At 46.8% G+C, this 20,213-nt stretch overlaps 2 protein-coding genes across 2 annotated transcripts; one reads left to right on the forward strand and one right to left on the reverse strand.

Moving 5' to 3' along the window:
- Positions 1-822: 822 nt before the first annotated feature.
- Positions 823-11,801, reverse strand: Isg20l2 (interferon stimulated exonuclease gene 20 like 2). Its single transcript, XM_075978643.1, has 4 exons — positions 11,606-11,801; positions 9,818-10,813; positions 2,175-2,375; positions 823-1,661 (listed from the first exon to the last, which is right to left on the reverse strand). The coding sequence occupies exons 2-4, from the start codon at positions 10,694-10,696 to the stop codon at positions 1,548-1,550; spliced, it is 1,194 nt and encodes a 397-aa protein (XP_075834758.1). The 5' UTR covers positions 10,697-10,813; positions 11,606-11,801; the 3' UTR covers positions 823-1,547.
- Positions 11,802-11,903: 102 nt separating this feature from the next.
- Mettl25b (methyltransferase like 25B) lies at positions 11,904-20,084 on the forward strand. The gene is made up of 8 exons (XM_075978641.1): positions 11,904-12,365; positions 14,958-15,082; positions 15,235-15,427; positions 15,814-15,876; positions 16,161-16,304; positions 17,748-18,232; positions 19,238-19,422; positions 19,796-20,084. The coding sequence occupies exons 1-8, from the start codon at positions 12,255-12,257 to the stop codon at positions 19,915-19,917; spliced, it is 1,428 nt and encodes a 475-aa protein (XP_075834756.1). The 5' UTR covers positions 11,904-12,254; the 3' UTR covers positions 19,918-20,084.
- The last annotated feature ends 129 nt before the right edge of the window (positions 20,085-20,213 follow it).

Raw genomic sequence — 20,213 nt, forward strand, 5'->3', positions numbered from 1 at the left:
AATTTTTTAAAAATAAAACAAAACAATGGGAGGTGACTTATGTCACAAACTGAGAAAAAAAAAAGAAGAATAAAGATGTGTTAAAATTATTTAACATTTGTTAATGTTGCAGAATAATTGTTTAACTATGAAAGATATGTTGCTGTTTTACCTTTCCTGTCCAAGGCACCTGACTGATCTAATAAAAAGCTGAATGGCCAATAGCTAGGCAGAATAGGGATAGGCGGCAGGCTGGTGGGCAGAGAGAAAAAGAGAGAAGGAGGGAGAAAGAGAAGGTGGCGCCTGGGGCCAGCCAAGCAGACAGACATGAAGGAAGCAGGAAAGTAGGGCATACAGAATGAAAGAGGTAAAAAGTTCCAAGGCAAAACAGACGAACAGGTTAAATTAAGTTGTAAGAGCTCTAAGGCCAACCATTCATAACTTAGTAAGTCTCTGTATTGATTTTTGGAGCTGGCTGGTGGTCCAAGAAAGTCTGCTACACATAAACATGAATAAAATAAAAATAATCTTTATGAAAAAACCCACTAGTTTTCTATTATAAAAATTCATAAAAAGAATCATTTGAATTTTTAAAAGGTTCCATTTGCAAGGTGAAAGATTGAAAGACTATTAAAACAATGTAAATTCTGTCAACTAAACAGAACCTAAATCAAGTAAACGTGGCTATACAATTTAGCGTCCAGCCACACAATCCATTTCTTCTCTACTTCTATGAGCCAGAGCTTTTCTATGTATTCAGACTGGCCTTCAACTCTTGATCTTTTTGCCTTGGCTTCCAGAGTCCTGGGATTACAGCCCACCATGCCTACCTCCATAGGACACTTCTGAAGTGAAAGGATACTATTAATTACTTTATAACAAAAAACATAAAATTCAAAGACCCAGGCACAGAGGTGAACAGACACTCATGTCCCCAGTTACTCAGGGGCTGAGGAAGAAGTCCTTTGAGCACACAGAGGCCAACCTCGGCAATACAAGAACCCCTTTAGTCCGCTCCCCACCAAAGAGAGACACATCTGTGTTATGTGTCCCATGGATAAAATAATGTGAGAATCTGTACTCCATGGTGTGCCTTGCTTCCTCAAAGTCAAGAAAGCTGATGGGCACAAGCACTCTGGGACATGCAGTTAGCACTATTAAGAAAGTAAGCCATCGGTAACACATCACATGGCAGTCCATCCTTCCCCCCTTCTCCTACTCCCCTTGTGTATGCTAGGTACACGCTCTAGCACCAAGCTTTACTCCTGACCCTCTTTTTTATGTCAGGACATCTTGAACTAATTCTGTAGCCCAGGCTGACCTTAAATTTAAAACCTGTCTCAACCTCCCAGTGTCTGAGATGACAGGCCTGTGCCACCCGACTGGCCTAGAGGTGAGTTTCCCCTTCCATCAGGCACTTAACCACACAGTGACCACAGCAGTGGAGATGAAATTTCAATGGGTATTAAGTCTCTGGTGAAGTCCCTCTCTTCAACAATTCTAACTTCTGCAGATGTGCAGCTGGCAGAACTGTGGTTTGGGCTACTGCGTGTGTCTCCCCGGGATTGCTAATTTTCTGGAGGATTCTGGGCCAGGTGCTGTTCCCATTCAACTTCAACCAACTTGTACAGCTCCATGGTGGCCTGGGCATCTTCCACTGAGGAATGTCCACTTGTTCCAGCCTAAAAGGGAAAAGAATATGAAGAAAATAAGAACTACTTTTTCTTTTCCCAGTCAACTCTCTCTCCTCTCTCCTCCCTCTCTCTCTCTCTCTTTCTCTCTCTCTCTCTCGACAAGAAACTTGCTCTGTAGACAAGGATGGCCTCAAACTCACAGAGATCAGTCTGCCTCTGCCTCCCAAGTGCTGGGATTAAAGGTGTGCCACCACTGCCTGGCTAATCCACTCATTCCTGTAGCAATGTATATGTATCATATTCTGCAGAGGCAGGACATTCCAGGTCACAGATAGGCCTGCTGAGTCTTGTTTCTTAGATACTCTCCATGTGACATGTACCCACAACTCTGTATTCTGTGGCCACTGTCCTTGACTGCCAAGCATGTAGCTTGAGCAGTCTTCTGTTCTCACTGTACCATCTGGTAGTCTATGAGGTACACAGAAATTATTATTTCTCCTCATTGACAGAGACTACTGGGACCTGAACTGTGTGTGCTGGGCGCACTTGGAGAGAAGTTACCTGGATGTCCCGATGCAGCAGTTTCTTGGTGAGATGCTTCAATGACAAAGTGACATTCTCTGGGCAGTCAGCCTTCCGGTTGAGGAGTGGTATTTGGGAAGTGTCTCGGGTGAGGGACTTGGGATGAAAGTACTGTAGGGCTTTGTAGTCATTGTGGATGGCATGTCCGATCACTATCTTCCCCTTGAGTATCTTCAAGATCTGGAATGAGCACGCAGAAGGTAATGAGAGGGATGTTCAAGATGGAGCTCCTTACACACGGCAAGCCCAACATGGCCATCATCAGCATCCCACCCCACCCTTTTGAAATCCCCTCTTCTACAAGTGTTCCTCTTTCAGAAACCTTCCTCCTTTCCCTACAGAACTGCTATGTGGAATCCCATTTGGAACTACATCACCATAGCCTCCTCATGTTTATTAATTTCTACCCCAACCGTGGTCTTCAGTATTCTCCCCCGCCTCCAAAACCTGAGGCCTTGTATATGCCAGGCAAATGCTCTAACACTGGCCTCTACCCCAGTTGCTTCCTTCAGTCTTGGATAGCACAAAATGCTGCTCATGGGGCTGAAGAGATGACTCAGCAGTTAAGAGTGTACTGGTCCAAAGAACCAGTGTTTGGCTCCTGGTACCCTTCCTTGTAGGGTGACTCACCAATGCCTAAGTTCCCAGTTTCAGAGGATTTGACACCCTCTTCTGGTCTCTGCAGTCACTGTACTCACACATAAAAATGCATATACACATAATTAAAAATAAATCTTTACCAAAAAATTAGTTACTAGGCAAGGTTGTATAAACCTACAATCCCAACACACAGAAAGCTGAGGCAGGTGAACTGTAAGGCACAGCAGAGACTGAGCCACAGGAGACCCTGTCTTAACGAACAGTGCTGGAGCTAGGGGCTTGGCTCACAGTGCTTGCCCAGCAGGCACAAAACCTGGGTTGGAACCCAGCACTACAATAATTGGGCATGTTGGCAAAGGCCTGTAATCCCCATACTTGGAAGGTGAAGGCAGGAAGAACCAAAGTTAAAGGTCGTCCTTGGCTCCACAGCAATTCTGAGGTTAGACTGGGATGACACCCTGCCTCGTGTGTGGACGATGATGACACTGAGCTGAGACGACTCAGAAGGTAAAGGTCTTGTCATCAAGCTTGATGATCTGAGTTTGATCCCCGAGACCCACAGGGGAGGTAAGAACCAACTCCTCTTCACACACGCCATGACACACCACTATCTTCACAGAATAAATGAGAAAAAAAAAAACACTTAAAAGTTGAAGATGGGTTTTCTGCATACTCATCTTGATACCAACTAATGTCTCAGCATTTAAAACCTTCAAGACCGCCAGGTGGTGGTGGCAGTGTATGCCTTTAATTCCAGCACTTGGGAGGCAGACAGACCTCAAACTGCAAAGCAGATCAAGGGTGCCCTCTGGTGGCCTCCCAACACCAGAGGGCTCTTCAATTTCCTCCCTTCATTTCTCTTACCCTGCCCTCTACTCCAGTTTATTATTAGTTGTGCTCTCTAGCTTGGGCCTAGAACGAGTAGGTTTGTTAAGGGAGGGATGAGAACCCCTTACAATCATGTATCTTTTATGCCTTTTACTACAGGCTACCTGGATACCCCCCAACCAATACAGCTTTAAAACAAATTGTTTTTATTTTATATGTATGTATACCACATGTATGCTTGATGCCCAAAGAGACCAGAAGAACATCCCTGGAACTAAAGTTACAGTTGAAGAATTGTCACATAGGTACTTGGAATGGAACCCACCAGGTCCTCTTTAAGAACAGCAAGTGTTCTTTACTGCTGAGCCATCTCTCCACGCCACTTTTATTTTGTTTTTGTAAAAGTTCTGTCTCCTGCTCCAACACTCAGCACTTGCCCTAAGCGACTTTCACACCTGCTGTTCAGCCCACTTCTATCCCAGGCTGGCTGTTAATTCTTGAGGGCAACTCCACCACACACTAAGTGGATCTCAACTAGTAAAATTACCTTCGCCACCTAGTTGTGGCTACCTGTCTTTAGCATTCCTACGGGGTTAATCTTGTCAATCTGACAAGATCTAGAATCACAGAGACAAACTTCTGGCCATAACTGTGAGGGAGGGAGGTTCTAGACTAGTTAACTGAGGTAGAAGATCCACCTTAAATGGTAGTAACCAGCTACCTCACGCTCCATGCCATGATGTAGTAAACCTTCACACTTACCCCAAATAAACCCTTTCTTCCTCAAACTGTTTTGTCACCGCGATAAGTACCTAAGACAGAAGAACGGTAACGAGGTGGTGGCTTTGCTGTGATAAACCTGACTGTGGTGGCCACCATTTGCCCATAGGTTTAAGTGCTTAGTCCCTAGTTAGTGGGCTATATAGAAAGGATTAGGAGGTGTGGGCTATATAGAAAAGATTAGGGTGGTTGGGCTCTGAGGTTTCAAAAGCCCCATGCCAAACCCAGTGTCTGTCTCTGCCTGCTGTCTGTGGATCGAGATGTAAAGCTCTCAGCTACTGCTCCAGTACCATGCCTGTCTGCTTCCGGCCATGATGGTCATAGACGCACTCTAAAACTGTAAGCAAGTTCCCAGTTAAAGGCTTTCTTTTATGAGCTGCCTTGGTCATGGTCTCTTCAAAGCAACAGAACAGTAACTAACCACTCACCATGTGATTCTCAGGCCTTTAAAAGTGGGAGTACAGAACTGAGGGTTACAGAGCCCTAGATGCTACACAGAGCTCAATAAACTGTTCTGGTGGGCTCCTAGAAGAGAATGCAAAACAAATGCCAGCTATGGAAGCCTGGATAAAAAGAATCCAGAGAACTTAAGTGAGGCTGAATTAAAAGGTAATGGTCTAATTTGTATGGCAGAGGATTTTCCTACAAAGGTTGTGTGAAGGTGACTGCTCACTGTTCTTATCCAAGTCTACCATGAAAGACAGCAAATAGGACATTAAAATATGAAAAAAAAATACAGTTTAGCAGGGGAAAGGACCATACATTTAAAGTTACAGGCTACAAAATATGATACTTGCATTGGGATAAGGGGAAAGTTAAGAGCAAGGCCCCATCCACAGAAAGCTCCAAACTGTGAAAATACACATTCATTTGAATGGAAAAAGCTGCTAGAAAACAGCACTTAGGAAAGAGTTCTGTGATGTGGAATGTCCTTCTGTATATGTGTTGCTTTTATTGGCCGATGAATAAAAGCTCTTTCGGCCAGTGGCTTACCAGAGTAAAGCCAAGCAGGATATCTGAACAGACATGTAGAGAAAGAGTAGGCGGAGTCAGGGAGAGGCCATGCAGCTGATGAAGGAGAAAGACACTGCTGGAACCTTACTGGTAGGCCACAGTCTCACAGTAATACACATATTAATAGAAACAGGTTAATTTAAGATATAAGAGCTAGCCAGAAATACGCCTAAACTATTGGCCAAACAGTGTTGTAATTAACAGTTTCTGTGTGATTACTCAAGTCTGGGTGGCAGGAAACAAACAAGTAATCCACTTACAGTTTTCAACTAAGCTCTCATCAAAGCATACAGCTTTAAGGGAACTAGACTACATTTTGAGCTGGAAGCAGAAACTTTGCAATTATGTACTGAAAACAGCCTGGTATTGGCATAAGAACAGAAAGGAAGACCAATGGAACTGAACAGAAGACCCGGATATTAATCCACACATCTTCAAATACCTGATGTTTGACAAGGAAGCAAAAAATATCAAATGAAAAAAAGAAAGTATATTTAACAAGTGGTGCTGGCATAACTGAATATCAGTATGTAGAAAAATGAAAATAGACCCATATCTATCACCATGCACAAAACTCAAGTCCAAATGGATCAAAGACCTCAACATAAAGCCAGCCACACTGAACCTTATAAAAGAGAAAGTGGAAAGTACACTTGAATGCATTGGCACAGGGAACCACTTCCTAAATATAATCCCAGCAGCACAGACACTGAGAGAAACAATTAATAAATGGGACCTCCTGGAACTGAAAAGCTTCTGTAAAGTAAAGGACACGGTAAACAAGACAAAATGACAGCCTACAGAATGGGAAAAGATCTTCACTAACCCCACATCAGACAGAGGTCTAATCTCCAAAATATACAAAGAACTCAAGAAATTGGACACCAAAAGATCACATAATCCAATAAAAAAATGGAGTACAGACCTAAACAGAGAACTCTCAACAGAGGAATCTAAAATGGCTGAAATTAAGGAAATGTTCATCATCCTTAGTCATCAGAGAAATACAAATCAAAACAACTCTGAGATTCCATCTTACACCTGTAAGAATGGCCAAAATCAAAAACACTGATGACAGCTTATGTCATTTTATGTGAAGAAAAGCTGGTACAACCCCTTTGGATGTCAGCGTGGTGATTTCTCAGAAAATTAGGAAACAACCTTCCTCAAGACCCGGTCATATCACTTTTGGGTATATATCCAAAGGATGCTCAGTTGTGCCACAAGGACATGTGCTCACCTATGTTCATAGTAGCTTTGTTTGTCATAGCCAGAACCTGGAAACAACCTAAATGCCCCTCAATCGAAGAATGAATTAGAAAAATGTGGTACATTTACACAATGGAGTACTACACAGCAGAAAAAATAACGGCAGCTTGAATTTTGCAGGAAAATGGATAGAGCTAGAAAACATTATTTTGAGTGAGGTAACCCAGACACAGAAAGACAATTATCACATGTACTCACTCATAGGTGGTTTTTAAACATAAAGAAAGTCAGCCTGCAAACCACAATCCCAGAGAATTTAGACAACAATGCGGACACTAAGAGAGACTTACACAGATCTAATCTACAAGGGAAGTAGAAAGTAGAAAAAGACAAGATCTCCTGAGTAAATTGGGAGTATGGGGACCTTGGGGAAGGGTTGAAGGGAGGGGAGAGGCAGGAAGGGGAGCAGAGAAAAATGTAGAGTTCAATAAATATCAATAAAAAATTAAATAATAATAAAAAATTCCTGAAGGCCATTTAGGGGCCAGGTTATATGTGTTAGGATTGGTGTTCCTTCAAGGAGGCCCCTACACAAAGCTGTGAAGGTGAAACCTAAGTTATAATGGACGATCTGGGATTTTGGAAATGCCAAAACCATGTTATAGTCAAGAAAAGCTACAGGCACAGAGTAAAGCTACCCCAACAAAGGGCTCTGTGTGCTACAGGCAGCGGCCCTGTAAGGGCTGGGCTACCTATGGCCCTGGTGTCTGCCCTGCTGTTTCCCTCTCCCTCTGGTTTAGTCTTTCCTTGCCATGCCCTGAGCAGCTGGTTCCAGGGGCTTTATATAAGCAAGCCAGGAGGGAGCAAGGCAGTAAGCAATTCCAAGGTCTCTTCTTCACTTCTTGTCTTGAATTCCTGCTCTGACTTCCCTTCTCGCATTATAACCCTTTGCTCCCCAAGTTTCAGTCAAGCTTCCCCCATGACCTTGGTTTTTCGAGACAGGGTTTCTCTGTGTAGTCCTGGAACTCACTTTGCAGACCAGGCTGGCCTCGAACTCAGAGATCCACCTGCCTCTGCTTCCCAAGTGCTGGGATTAAAGGTATGCACCACCACTGCCCAGTTAGTCAAGGTGTTTTATCACAGCAATAGAAACTTTAAGCCAGAAATTGATACCAGGTTGTTGGATATTGGTGGCATGTGCCTTTACTCTCAGCACTCAGGAGGAAGAGGCAGGAGGATCTCTGAGTTCATGCTCAGCCTGATCTACATAGTGATTTCCAGGACAGCCAGAGCTATATAGTGAGATAGTGAGATCCTACCTTGTGATGGGGGAATGGCGGGGGGGGGGAGGGAGAAGCACCACTCGGATAAACTCTTCTTGCTTCCCCAGGGTCAGCACACAGAAGATGTGCTCCAGAGTGGGCCAAGGCTGCATCTCATATTGGCAGCCAAACTTGCTACCATGTAAGAGTAATCCACCCATGTGGTACTGCTGTTAAAGTCATGATGGGACCATGGAGAGGCATTGGTGAAGGTGCCCAGTTGAAGTGGAGCCCCCAGCATTTTGGAGATGCCAGTACCATGGGATGGCCGTGGAGAGTGGCAATCGTGGGATGGAGAAAGCCCGAGCCTAGGAGAAAAGCTGTGTGTGCTGTGACAAGCCTTCTGGAGCCTGGAAGATCCTGAGTCTCAGAATGTGACACTTCAGCTTCATACCATTGGATTTCAGCTCTGTTTTCCTTTGGTTGTAACTGTGTCATGTCTCTTTCCTCTTGAAATAATAAAGTATTTAAACTTGGTTTTGATTTTTACAGGAATCCATAGTTATGAGACCTCAGAGAAACTTTGGAATTCTAAAGAGACTTTAGGTATTTTAAAGAGATTAAACTTTTAAAGTTGGAATTTTTAAAGACTACGGGGCTTCTAATGTTTAGAATATGTTTTATATTGTGATGTTGCTATCAATATGACATCTTGGGGACAACAATAAAGAAAAAGTTATAATTTAACAATGATATGTTTTTATGTCAAAGTTGACAAGGAGTCAGTTGTGCTAACTAGTTTTATGTCATCTTGAGACATATATCCGGGAAGAGGGACTCTTATTTGAGAAAATGTCTCCACTGGATTGCCCCCCCCCGCAGGTGCCTGGATGTTGTAAGAAAGCAGGCTAGCAGGCCAGGGGGGGTAAGCAGCGTTCCTCCACGGACTCTGCTTCAGTTTCTGCCTTGACTTCCAGCTCTGAAATCCCTCATGTTAGATTATAACTTTAAGATGAAGTAAACACTTTCCTCTTCGAGCTGCTTTTATCTCAAAGAAACCCTCAGACAGGTAGGTTCTGGAAAATCAGAATCCAGTCCTTGTGCAGCAAGTACTTTACACAATAAACCCCCTCTCCAGCTCTAAACTCTAGCTGGCCTGGAACACACAGAGACTACCTATCTCTGCCTCGTTAGTACTGGGAATAAAGTGTGCTCTGCCACACTCAGCCTTTGCTTTTGATGTGGCAGGGCTCACAGTTAAGAGTCTGCCTATGTTTCAGAGACACTCTGGCCTTATATTTTTGGACAGTGTTTGGACTGTAACAGACTATGGAGACTTTTGAAGTTGAACTAAATTCATTTTGTATTATGAGACAGCTATGAGCTTATGAGGACCACAGATAGAAGGTTATGGCTAAAAAGCGTTATGTTTGGGCATCAAATTGACTAGAGGTGGACTCATGATAGAACTGTCTATTTGAAAGGACCTAGAATTATCGAGAAGACAAATTTATGAGTGTGTCTGTGAGCTTTTATGTTGGGTGAAATGAGGTGGGAAGACCCATAGTAAAGCAAAACAAAGCAAAAATAACCTATTCATTCCATTAGCCAGAGTCCTGGACTGAAAAAGGAAATCAGAGAACCAGCATTCATTTCTCTCTGCTCCCTGATTCCTCAGCAGCCACATTCTGCTCTTGCTGCCACGGTTTCTGCACCATGATGGAAGTATCCTCAAACTGGCAAACCAATCTGTTAAATTCCCTTGGTCAGGCATTTTGTCGCAGCAAACAGAAAAACAATTCCTTACTGCATAGACAGCCTTCTTCTCATGTGACATCATTCTCCCTCCCTTCACAGCCCTTTGACAACTCCCCAGAACAGCACACACTCAAAGTCCTCTCCTGACCCTCTCTGCCCCATGCTCCTCACCTGACTCCGAGCAATCTTAAAGGGTGTAGCTTTAGCCATGTGGCACTTTCGGATGCCGCTCCATCTGGTCCGGTAGTCCACGATGTGGCAGGGGGGGAGGACGTAGTCATCATAAAGCACATCTCCATTGTAGTTCACAATGCTGCACCGGGCCAAGGAACTAACACGCCCCTTGGGTCCTGTGCCCACCATTTCACAGTCGACTGCCACCATCTTCCCTGGCAAGTTTTGGGAGACTTTAAGGCACTTATCCTCTGAATGCACGTCAGTGGATCTTTGCACAGCATTTTTCTTTGAGGACTTCTTCTTCTTCTTCTTGGAGGCTTTGTTCTCCAAAGGAGCTTGGGTGGAGTTCTGTGCAGCACTCTTCTGTGCGGGCTTCTTGGAGCCCTTACTCTCTGAAGGAGTTTGGGTGGAATTCTCTGTGGCACCTTTCTTCAAGGGCTTCTTCTTGGAGCCCTTCTTCTGAGCGTGAGCTGGACGGCTCTTAATCTTTGGAAGGGCACTCTGAAACTCCCCTAGCAAATCGATTTTAGCCACAACAGAATCAGTGTTCTTTGAAGGAGCAGGAGTCAGCCAAGACAATGATGCTTTCTTGTCTGTGGACTGCTCTGACTCCCTTTTGGAGGCAGCTTCCTCCTTCTTTTTTGGGCATGGAAGGATCTTCAAAATGCCATCTACTTTTGAAGACGCTTCCCTTTTCTTTAGAGGTTCTGAGTGCAATTTAGACACCTTGCTAGGAAGTTGGTTATTTCTCTTCAGAAATCCTCTCTGTTCCAAGAACCGTCGCTTCTTAACAAAACGTTGGTGCTTGGCATTTCCTCCAAACGCCTTTTTTGGAGGTTCCCCAAAGTCCAAATTCAGGAGTATGGTAGACATGAGGGCAGCGGATGGTAGGAGAGCAGCTGGGCAGAACGGCTTACTGATGAAAGAAGATTGGGAGGCTCATTCTCTGTGGAATCCCATGGTCCAACGTGTGGAGGTCTGCAATTGGCCCTGGGGACAAAAGTAATCCTGATATCTGCATCATCGGCCTGGGGGCGGGGTAAAGTAAGACCAATTCTAGAAGTCTACAAGCCCAAAGCCTGGGTACTAAGTCTTAGAATTCACCTTTGGGTGGATCTTAAAAAGGATGTTTCCACTCTCCAGATTCAGTGTCTTCTTAAAAAATGATACAGAGGCTGGAGAGATGTCTTAATTAAGAGCACCTGTTGCTCTTGCAGAGGCCCAGGGTTCAGTTCCCAGCACGCATGTGGCAGCTCACATGTGTAACTCGTTTCAGGGGGATCGGACGCCTTCTGATCTCTGCAGGCCTCAGGCACTTACATTGTGCACACATATATACACGCAGGCAAAGTACTCGCACAAATACGTGAAAAGGCTGAAGCTGGGGTAAAAAGGAGTTGTGGAGACCACGGAGTTCTAACAAGTCTATTAAGTCAAAACAAAAGTGTTGTGAGAACAGCAGAGAAATAGCATTCCTAAGTACTAAACGTTTGCTAGCGGTGGGAGGACACAGCACAGATGTCCGTAGGATTACCCAGGCATCCTCAGCGTGGCGCCAGAAATGAAGAGCAAATCCAGGCACCGCTCTCCCTCGGCTCCACGTGTGGGGGGGGGCAGTCTTCTCAAACACCTCACCTGTGGCGTCGTTGTCCCCCTCCCGCCTAGCAAGGACCTGGGACTCCAGACAGCACCAGAGGATGTGAGTGGAGGAAACTCAACAAGTCCGGCACACTCTGACGGTCCACGAGGCGCAGGCCATCCCCCGAACACCCATCCACCTACCTCCAGGTTGGGTCGCACTAAGATCGCAAGTGTCCGGAGCCGGATGCGGACGCAGGTGCGCGCCGACGTACACCGGGACGGCAGGAGCGAGGGTGGCAGCGCGAAGGCGGCCGGCGCACACGCGCCCGCAGCGCCCCCGCCTCAGGCAGCGAGGCCAGAGACTCGGAGTGCGTGAGCAGCGGCAGCGGCGGCGGCGGCGGCGGCGGCGGTGGCGTGGGTGGGGGCGGGGGCGGGATGCGCTCCCCGGCCCCTCGGGCGCCGTGGAGGTACAACTCGAAGGGGGTGGGCCGCCGGAAGCGGAGCAGCGTGCGCCGGAACCGTGGCCCCACTTCCGGGAGGGAAGGCGGGACCTGCAGCTGGCCGCCCGGCGTTGACCGATTACTGGGCGCGCATCTGTGACGTCACCAAGACCCCTTGCGTCTTCGATGGTCACGGCTTTACTCTGCGGAAGCTGTGACATTTGACAAGTGCGCCCGGTCATTTCATCCTGGACGAGACTGCGGAAAGAGGTGTTGTCTGGCGAGCTCGGAGAGCTTGCTTCGCGTTGGGCCAACAGAGTTGAGCCCAGCTCGGATCTCACACCCTCGTGGTAGCGACCTTGGATCGCTACACCTCCTCCCCACGCTTGCACCGCCAGTCTGGCCGCAAGATGCCGGGCGTCTCAGTCCGTGGCCTCTCGCGTGAGAAGAGAAGGCAACTGGCTGTGAACCTCACCCGCGTCCTAGCGCTCTACCGTTCCATCCTGGACGCCTACATCATCGTGAGGCCACTGGGCTGAGGGCGGGGTGCTTCTGGGGGTAGGATGGTTAGAGGCTACTGTAGAGGAATTCTGGAGACAGCTTTTATCTCTCCACTAAAAGGCAGTAATAAGGAACATATTGGTAAAGAGGAAGTGCTTGGCCAGCTGTGGTGCAGACCTGTAATCCCAGCACCTCAGACTAGCCTGGACTGGACTATATTACCTTAAAAATGAAAAAGCAGGCCAGGCATGGGTAATGGTGCCTGCCTGTAATCCTACCTCAGGCCGGGCGGTGGTGGCGCACGCCTTTAATCCCAGCACTCGGGAGGCAGAGGCAGGCGGATCTCTGTGAGTTCGAGACCAGCCTGGTCTACAAGAGCTAGTTCCAGGACAGGCTCCAAAAAACCACAGAGAAACCCTGTCTCAAAAAACCAAAAAAAAAAAAAATCCTACCTCAGAAGACAGGCAGATGAATTGCCCTGATTTGCAGCCAGCTCAGACTAGTGCTGAGATTCCTCTCATTTCATCCCCCACCCCACACACAGAGAAAATCACCTTGGGTGATGGGGTGGTGGGGAGCTGTAACTTTAGAGCAGTGGTTCTCAGCTGTGGTGATACTTTGTGCTCTAACAAAACTTGCCTGAAGATCAGAGGGTGGAGGCCAGGTAGTGGTGACACACACCTTTGAACCCAACACCTTGGCTCTCATGCTTTTGATACCTCCTAGTACTTGGGAGGTACAGGCCTTTAATCCCAGAGCTAGGGAGGTGGAGACAGGGTTATAAAGTGGGTGGAGATGGGATCTCAGCTACCGTCAGTTGGCCTTTGATCTGAGAATTGGATAGAGGTAAAAAGTCTCTCTAGTCGCTGGCTCCTTTACTTCTCTGACCTTTCAGCATTTACCCTGATATCTGACTCTGGGTTTTTATTATTCAGAACAATTAAAATTTGTGCTGCGTTCACCCTTTAATGCTATGACTCGTCAGTACAGTTCCTCATGCTGTGGTCCCAGCCATAAAATTATTTCCTTACTACTTCATAACAACTTTTGCTCTTGTTCGGAATGGTAATGTGAATATAGGATATGCAGGACATCTGATACGTGACCCCAAGGGGGTCGCAACCCACAGGTTCAGTACCGCTGCTCTGTGGTAAATGCTTGTCTAGAGCTAGATACTGTGTTGGGCGGTGGTGGCGCACGCCTTTAATCCCAGCACTCAGGAGGCAGAGGCAGGTGGATCTCTGTGAGTTCGAGACCAGCCTGGTGTACACAATGAGTTCCAGGACTACCAGGACTACACAGAGAAACCCTGTCTTGAAAAACCAAAGGGAAAAAAATAAGTCATGTAGTGCTTTTTCCAAGCCAGTTCTGCAGCCAGCACTCACATAACGGTGCTCACAGCCATTTTTAATTCCACGTGCAGGGATTGATGTGCTGCGGGCAGCAGCATTCACATGCACAGACCCGTCCACAGAGGACACACATACAAGTTAATAGTGAAAGTACTTTGTAAAAATTTTGTCTAGCTTGTATGAAACCCTGGGTTAAATCCCTAAGTACTGCCAACATTTTTTTTAACTGGAGGGTGTTGTGGTTGCACCACTGTAATTGCAGCGCTTGGATTGCAGAGGCGGGCAGTCTCTTGAGTCCCAAGCTAGTGAAAGCTACATAGTGAGACATGTCTCAAAAACAACAGCAAAGAAGATCCTCCAAACTAAAAAAGTAAATAAATGCTTGTTTAAGTGTTTTCAGGATAGTGCAAATATGAGTGTTTACTTTTGCTTGTGTTTTCTCTATGTGACAACTCTGGAGTGTCCCTCACACATTTTCTCTGTGTGACAAATCTGGAGTGTCCCTCACACATTTTCTCTGACAAATCTGGAGTGTCCCTCACACATTTTTTTTCTCTGTGGAGTTTAGTTGTCCTTTAAGCTCTCTGTTAAATGGTTTTCATGAGCATTTTATCAAATGTAGTGTTTATGTTAGCTGATCATTATTTGCAGTGCTGGGGATGGAACCCAAGATCTCCTGCATGCTCATCAAGCACTCGTTTTTTGTTGTTTGTTTGCTGTAGCCCAGGCTGTCCTGGAACTTGCTCTGTGGACCAGGCTGGCCTTGAACTCATAGAGACACACCTGCCTCTGCCTCCTGAGTGCTGGGATTAAAGGCTCGTGCCAGCACGGCCTGGCTCATCAAGCATTTTTAACATTGAGTTAAACCTCTGTTACTGAATTTTATTTTGCAAAGTAAACTCTACATGTACAAGACTCTTGTCTCTCTGAGTTTAGAATAGATTTTGATGAATAAATAAAACCTCCAAATTTATTTTCTAGATGAACTTTGGCTATCCTGGAACACTATATAGACCAGGCTAACCTTGAAAAAGAAATTGGAGAAGGGGGACATTAATAAAATGAAGTGTGTTCACAAAGCATGTCTGTGCCACCTTGGCACTGGTGGAGGCTGGGAGCAGACTTGAGCTGATACACATGAACAGGAGAGACCTGCTGGTGGCATTTGGTGGCCTTGGGCACTAGTGCCAGAAGAAAGCAGGAGATGAGGTAGAAAGTTAAGATGGGGCTGAGAAAATGACTGTTTGGCTCCTTCTGCAGGAATTTTTCACCGACAGCCTGTGGGGCACACTCCCCAGCTCATGGCAAGAAGCACTGGATGGACTAAAGCCACCACAGCTGGCCACCCTGCTGCTGGGGATGCCCAGGGAAGGGGAGGAGATTAGGTATGTACAAACAGAGGAGCCCTTTGCTGGGGAATGAGCCCGGAGCCATGTACTGAACCTTATGTAGACAGTCTCGTTGCATCTTTCTGGGCTTATACACTCAGCATGTGATTGTGGGCTATTCACTGGCAGCCTGGGCTGGACTGTCTCAGGTACAGGTCCGTGTGGCCACTGACCCTGCTGGCCCTGAAGTCCACAGCCTGTGCCCTCGCCTTTACCCGGACACCTGGCTTTCAGACCCCCTCAGAGTTCCTGGAGAACCCCAGCCAAAGCTCCCGACTAGCAGCGCCTTTTCGGAAACATGTCAAGCCCAAAAAGCAGCATGAGATCCGGAGGCTGGGAGAGGTGAGACAGTCTGAGAGCCATGTGTAGCCCATACTGTAGGAACCAGCAAGTACAGAAGCCCCTTCCTTAGCAGACATACTAGCATCCTGTCTTGGTGCTGGGATACTTTCCCGCGTGTTTCTGAAGTTGACCAGCAGCTGTGTGGGGTGACTACTTCTATTCACTGCGGTCAGTTTTCAGTTTCACAGCCTACAGGGTTCTTGGTCCTGCATCATTGACTTAAGGGGCAAGCGGACTAGGCTAGACACCATTACCTCAGCTCTGGTTTGACATCTGATATCTCTGTGGCAACCTCAGTGCTTCTCTGTCACCTTGGCTTCTCTACCATCCTTATGACTTCAGGAATCAGGAGCCAATGCTAAGAAGAGACTTTTGTCTCCTTTCAGTTGGTGAAGAAGCTGAGTGATCTCACTGGCTGCACCCAGGTTGTGGATGTGGGCTCAGGCCAGGTAAGCCAGACTCTCAGCATGTTGTCTATTTGAGTTATGCACCCAGGTTGTGGATGTGGGCTCAGGCCAGGTAAGCCAGACTCTCAACATATTGTCTATTTGAGTTATGAGAATAGGCCACTGGGGAAGGCAGATTAGCAGGCCAAATGCCCACGGAAGCAGGTGCTGAGAAGTGGGGGTGGGAGAGTGAGACTTTAGTGGAGCCCAGACCCAGTTGTCTACACCACTGGTAGGGTGTCAGTCTTGAGGGCACTGAACAATGCTGTCTTCCCTCATGACTCCAGGGCCATCTCTCCCGTTTCATGTCTCTCGGGCTGGGGCTGATGGTGAAGAGCCTTGAAGGAAATCAGAGGCTGGTAGAGAGAGCCCAGCGCCTCGACCAGGAGCTCCTGCAGGCTCTAGACAAAATGGAGAAGAGGCACCCAAATGTAAGCTGCCCTTCTTGCAGCCTGTACTACAGGAGCAGTGTGCTTGGCTGGAACTGCATATTAAAATTCATTTTCTACTTCCAAGTTTCTCGGTTAGAAATGGTTCCTATTTATTTCTGCTACGTTTTGCCCCTTCCCCAAAGCATCCCCACATCTCAAAGGCATTTTTAGTTTGTATAAGTGATTTCCACACCAGTATGTTCTCACAGTAAACTATGATGTGGCCAGGTGGGTACTATTATTTGCTGTACTAGGGATGGAGCCCATAGCCACTGAGCTATATCCCTAACCCACACCCAGGTATTAGACTCATTATCAACAAGAAATGAAAGGGCTTGTGTAGTAATAAGGAGCGGCGGGGCTGCGTCCCCAACACCCCAGCCGCCTGCTCAGCTAGCTTTTGCCCCGAAATAATTACACGGACACTGTATTCTTTTAATCACTGCTTGGCCCTTTAGCTCTAGCCCTTACTGACTAATTCTGATATCTCGATCAACCCATCTCTAATAATCTGTGAGCATCGGTCTTACCGGGAAGATTCTAGCCTAAGTCCATCCTGGGTCGGAGCTGGGGCATGGCGTCTCTCTGAGGCATCTGCTCCGGAGAGGAGAGCTGTGGAGTCTGAGCTCACTTCCTCTTCCTCTCAGCGTTTTGTTCTGTTTACTCCTCCCACCTATCTTCTAACCAATGAAATGGGCCAAGGCAGTTCCTTTATTAGCCAATGACCTTCCTCCATCAGGCTTGGGCTGGAGAGATGGCTCAGTGGTTAAGAGCACTACCTGCTCTTCTTAAAGGTCCTGAGTTCAACCACATGTTGACTCACAACCATCTGTAATGAAATCTGGTGCCCTCTTCTGGCCTACAGGCATACATTCATGCAGAACACTGTATATACAATAAATAAATAAATCTTTTTAAAAAAGAAATGAAATGATAGAGCTAGGATACAGCTCAGTGGTAGGACAGTTGCCTAAGCATTCATTAGGCCTGGGTTCCATCCTCAGGTACATGCCTGTAATCCCAGCACTAGGGAAACATGGACAGGATCCATGCAGATTTGCTGGCTTGTTCAGCATACTGAGCTTTAGGTCAGAAAAGGCTGCAAAGACCTTGTGTCTCCCCCTGCCCCACCTGAAAGAAAAATGATAGAAATGAAAAGGTGAACCGGGCACACACCTGTAATCCCAGCACTTGGGGGCAGAGGCAGGCAGATTTCGAGGCCAGCCTGGTCCACAAGAGCTAGTTCCAGGACAGGCTCCAAAAGCTTCAGAGAAACCCTGTCTCAAAAAACAAACAAACAAAAGAAACGAAAAGGTGTACTGTCTGAAATGATGGTCTCATCTCCTGGTTCAGAGTCGGGTTCTCTAATGCCTGGCTTCTGACTCATAACTCCGAGGATGCCACCCAGCTTTGCATCTGCCTTTGTTTTTGCTCTCCCCACAGGTGGTACAAAGAGGCTCCCGCCACTCTCCCCACCACGTGGTTCAGTGGGTCAGCCCCACAGCCCTGTGTGACGAGCTTCTGCTGCCTTTGGAGACACCATGCCAGGGTAGTACCCGCCTACTACTCACGGGCCTCCATGCTTGTGGGGATCTAAGTGTTTCCTTGCTGAGACACTTCTGCTGCTGTTCTGAAGTGGTAGCCTTGGCCTCAGTGGGCTGCTGCTACATGAAACTCAGTGAGCCTGGCAGCTACCCACTGAGTCAGTGGGTGGCTGGGCTGCCCGGCCATGAACTACCTTACAGGCTCCGGGAGGGGGCCTGCCATGCTCTTGAGGACTATGCAAAGAGGCTACAGAAAGCAGACCCTGGCCTGCAAACACACTGCTTTCGTGCAGCGCTGGAGACAGTCATCCGACGTGCCTGCCCTGAACTTCGGAGGCCTGGCGTGCAAGGAATCCCCAGGGTCCACGAACTCAAGATTGAAGAGTGAGGTCTGGGGAGGCTCCCCACATATTCCCACCTTTAACACAGCCAGAGAAAATGTGTGAGCCCAAAGAAATGGCATAAACTTCGCTAACCAGGGACACTGCTCCAAATTTCTCTGAAAGAATTTGTCCTCCTAGGACTAGGAATGTAACTCAGTTGGTAGAATACTTTATTCTCTATGTCCATGAGCCTAGGTTCAGTTCCCAGCACCGTATAAATTGAAGGTGATGAACACACATCTGCAACCTTAGCTTGGGGAGATGGCAGATCGGGAGTTCAAGATTATCCCAAGTTCTTTTGTTTGTTTTTTGAGCCAGGGTTTCACTGTGTAACTAACTGGCTTGGCTGTCCTGGAAACTAGTTCTGTAGACATCTCTCCCTCCCCCCATTAACTCAGAGATCCACCTGCCTCTACCTCTGGAGTGCTGGAATTAAAGGTGGGCACCACCACTGCCCATTGCCCAAGTTCCATTTTTTTTTTTTTAACTCTGGAAATCATCAAATCTAGGGCTTTGTATATGCTAGATTAGCAAGTACGTCTACCACTAAGATAAATATCAGTCCAATAGTCTCTAATTACTAATAAAGTACGGCTAAGTTGTATAAAACTAAATGAAGATAAATTTTGGGACTGTTTGCTATTGAACAGATAGCTCACAGCCTAGGAACATTAGAATGGGTAGTGGTACTGTGTGACAGCTTTCTGGCTCTGGAGCTGAGGACTGCTTCCATGTAGTCTAGGCTACTTTGTCTCAAAAACACAGGCATAGTGGCTCATACCTTTAATTCAAGCACTTGGGAAGCAGAGGCAGGCGGACCTCTTAAATTCAAGGCCAGCCTGGTCTTCAGAGTGAGTTCCCAGTCAAGACTATAGAATAACCATGTCTGGAAAAAATAAAAACAAAATGTCTAAGCAAATTAAAGGAGGAATTAGCTTCTAGACAAAACGGTTAAGTGGCAGGTGGAAGTTTCTAGAACTAACTTGTCTTATGGCTGGTCTCACAGATACGTGCAACAAGGGTTACAACGAGTAGGTCTGGACCCCCAGCTGCCACTGGATCTGGCTGCCCTTTGGGCCCAGCAGGCCCAAGAGAATCGTGTGGTGGCCTTCTTCAGCTTGGCCCTCCTGCTGGCCCCACTAGTGGAGACGCTGATTCTGCTAGACCGGCTGCTCTATCTCCAGGAGCAAGGTGAGTTCTTGTCCAATTTGTTTGGCCTGGACACCACCTGATGTGGGGGGCATTTGTTAGCAGTTGTGGGTTCCTAGCAGCGCCTCCCACTAGACTGGTTTGAGTTTTAAGATTTGTGTGTTTATACATGTTTTTTTGGGTGTTTAATTCCCTGGTACTGGAGTTGCAAGCAGTTGTGAACCACCCAATGTAGGTATTAGGAACCAAACTTGAGTATACTGGAAGAGCAGCAAGTTCTTAACCCTGATCCCTCTCCAGCACCTGGGAGGTAGACTATAAAGTCCATGGACTGTTCTCAAGCTAGTGTCTCCCCCTTTGGAATAAGATGCTGGGGTGAACTTCTGTTTCCCTTCTAACCAAAACTTTCTCCTAGGCTTCTATGCTGAGCTGTTACCCATCTTCAGCCCTGAACTCTCTCCCAGAAATCTGGTTCTGGTGGCCACCAAGACACCCCTGGGTCAGGCCTTCTCTGTTCTTGAGACTGAAGACAACTGACAGACCAAAACTACAAAATGACCGTATGGCCAGTGCATCTTCCCATTTAGAGTGCCTGCATCCTGCCGGAATTCTGGCCCTCTGAAACTTCAGATTTATACCCTTTCTCTCCTTTCATATGTAATGTTCTGTGTCATTTTTATTTATTAAAACTTTTTTTTTAAATATTTATTTATTTATTATGTATACAATATTCTGTCTGTGTGCATATCTGCAGGCCAGAAGAGGGCACCAGATCTCTTTACAGATGGTTGTGAGCCACCATATGGTTGCCGGGAATTGAACTCAGGACCTTT

The sequence above is a fragment of the Microtus pennsylvanicus genome, chromosome 7, assembly GCF_037038515.1.
Source record: "Microtus pennsylvanicus isolate mMicPen1 chromosome 7, mMicPen1.hap1, whole genome shotgun sequence".
NCBI classification, from domain to species: Eukaryota; Metazoa; Chordata; class Mammalia; order Rodentia; family Cricetidae; genus Microtus; species Microtus pennsylvanicus.

Excerpts from the sequence above, each read along its gene's own strand:
- Mettl25b (XM_075978641.1), top strand. The coding sequence starts at position 12,255 with ATGCCGGGCGTCTCAGTCCGTGGCCTCTCGCGTGAGAAGAGAAGGCAA. Across the intron at positions 15,877-16,160 it reads TGGATGTGGGCTCAGGCCAG|GGCCATCTCTCCCGTTTCAT; the intron begins GTAAGCCAGACT and ends TCATGACTCCAG. Across the intron at positions 16,305-17,747 it reads TGGAGAAGAGGCACCCAAAT|GTGGTACAAAGAGGCTCCCG; the intron begins GTAAGCTGCCCT and ends CTCTCCCCACAG.
- Isg20l2 (XM_075978643.1), bottom strand. The coding sequence starts at position 10,696 with ATGTCTACCATACTCCTGAATTTGGACTTTGGGGAACCTCCAAAAAAG. Across the intron at positions 2,376-9,817 it reads TTAAGATTGCTCGGAGTCAG|ATCTTGAAGATACTCAAGGG; the intron begins GTGAGGAGCATG and ends TGCTCATTCCAG. Across the intron at positions 1,662-2,174 it reads TGCTGCATCGGGACATCCAG|GCTGGAACAAGTGGACATTC; the intron begins GTAACTTCTCTC and ends TTTCCCTTTTAG.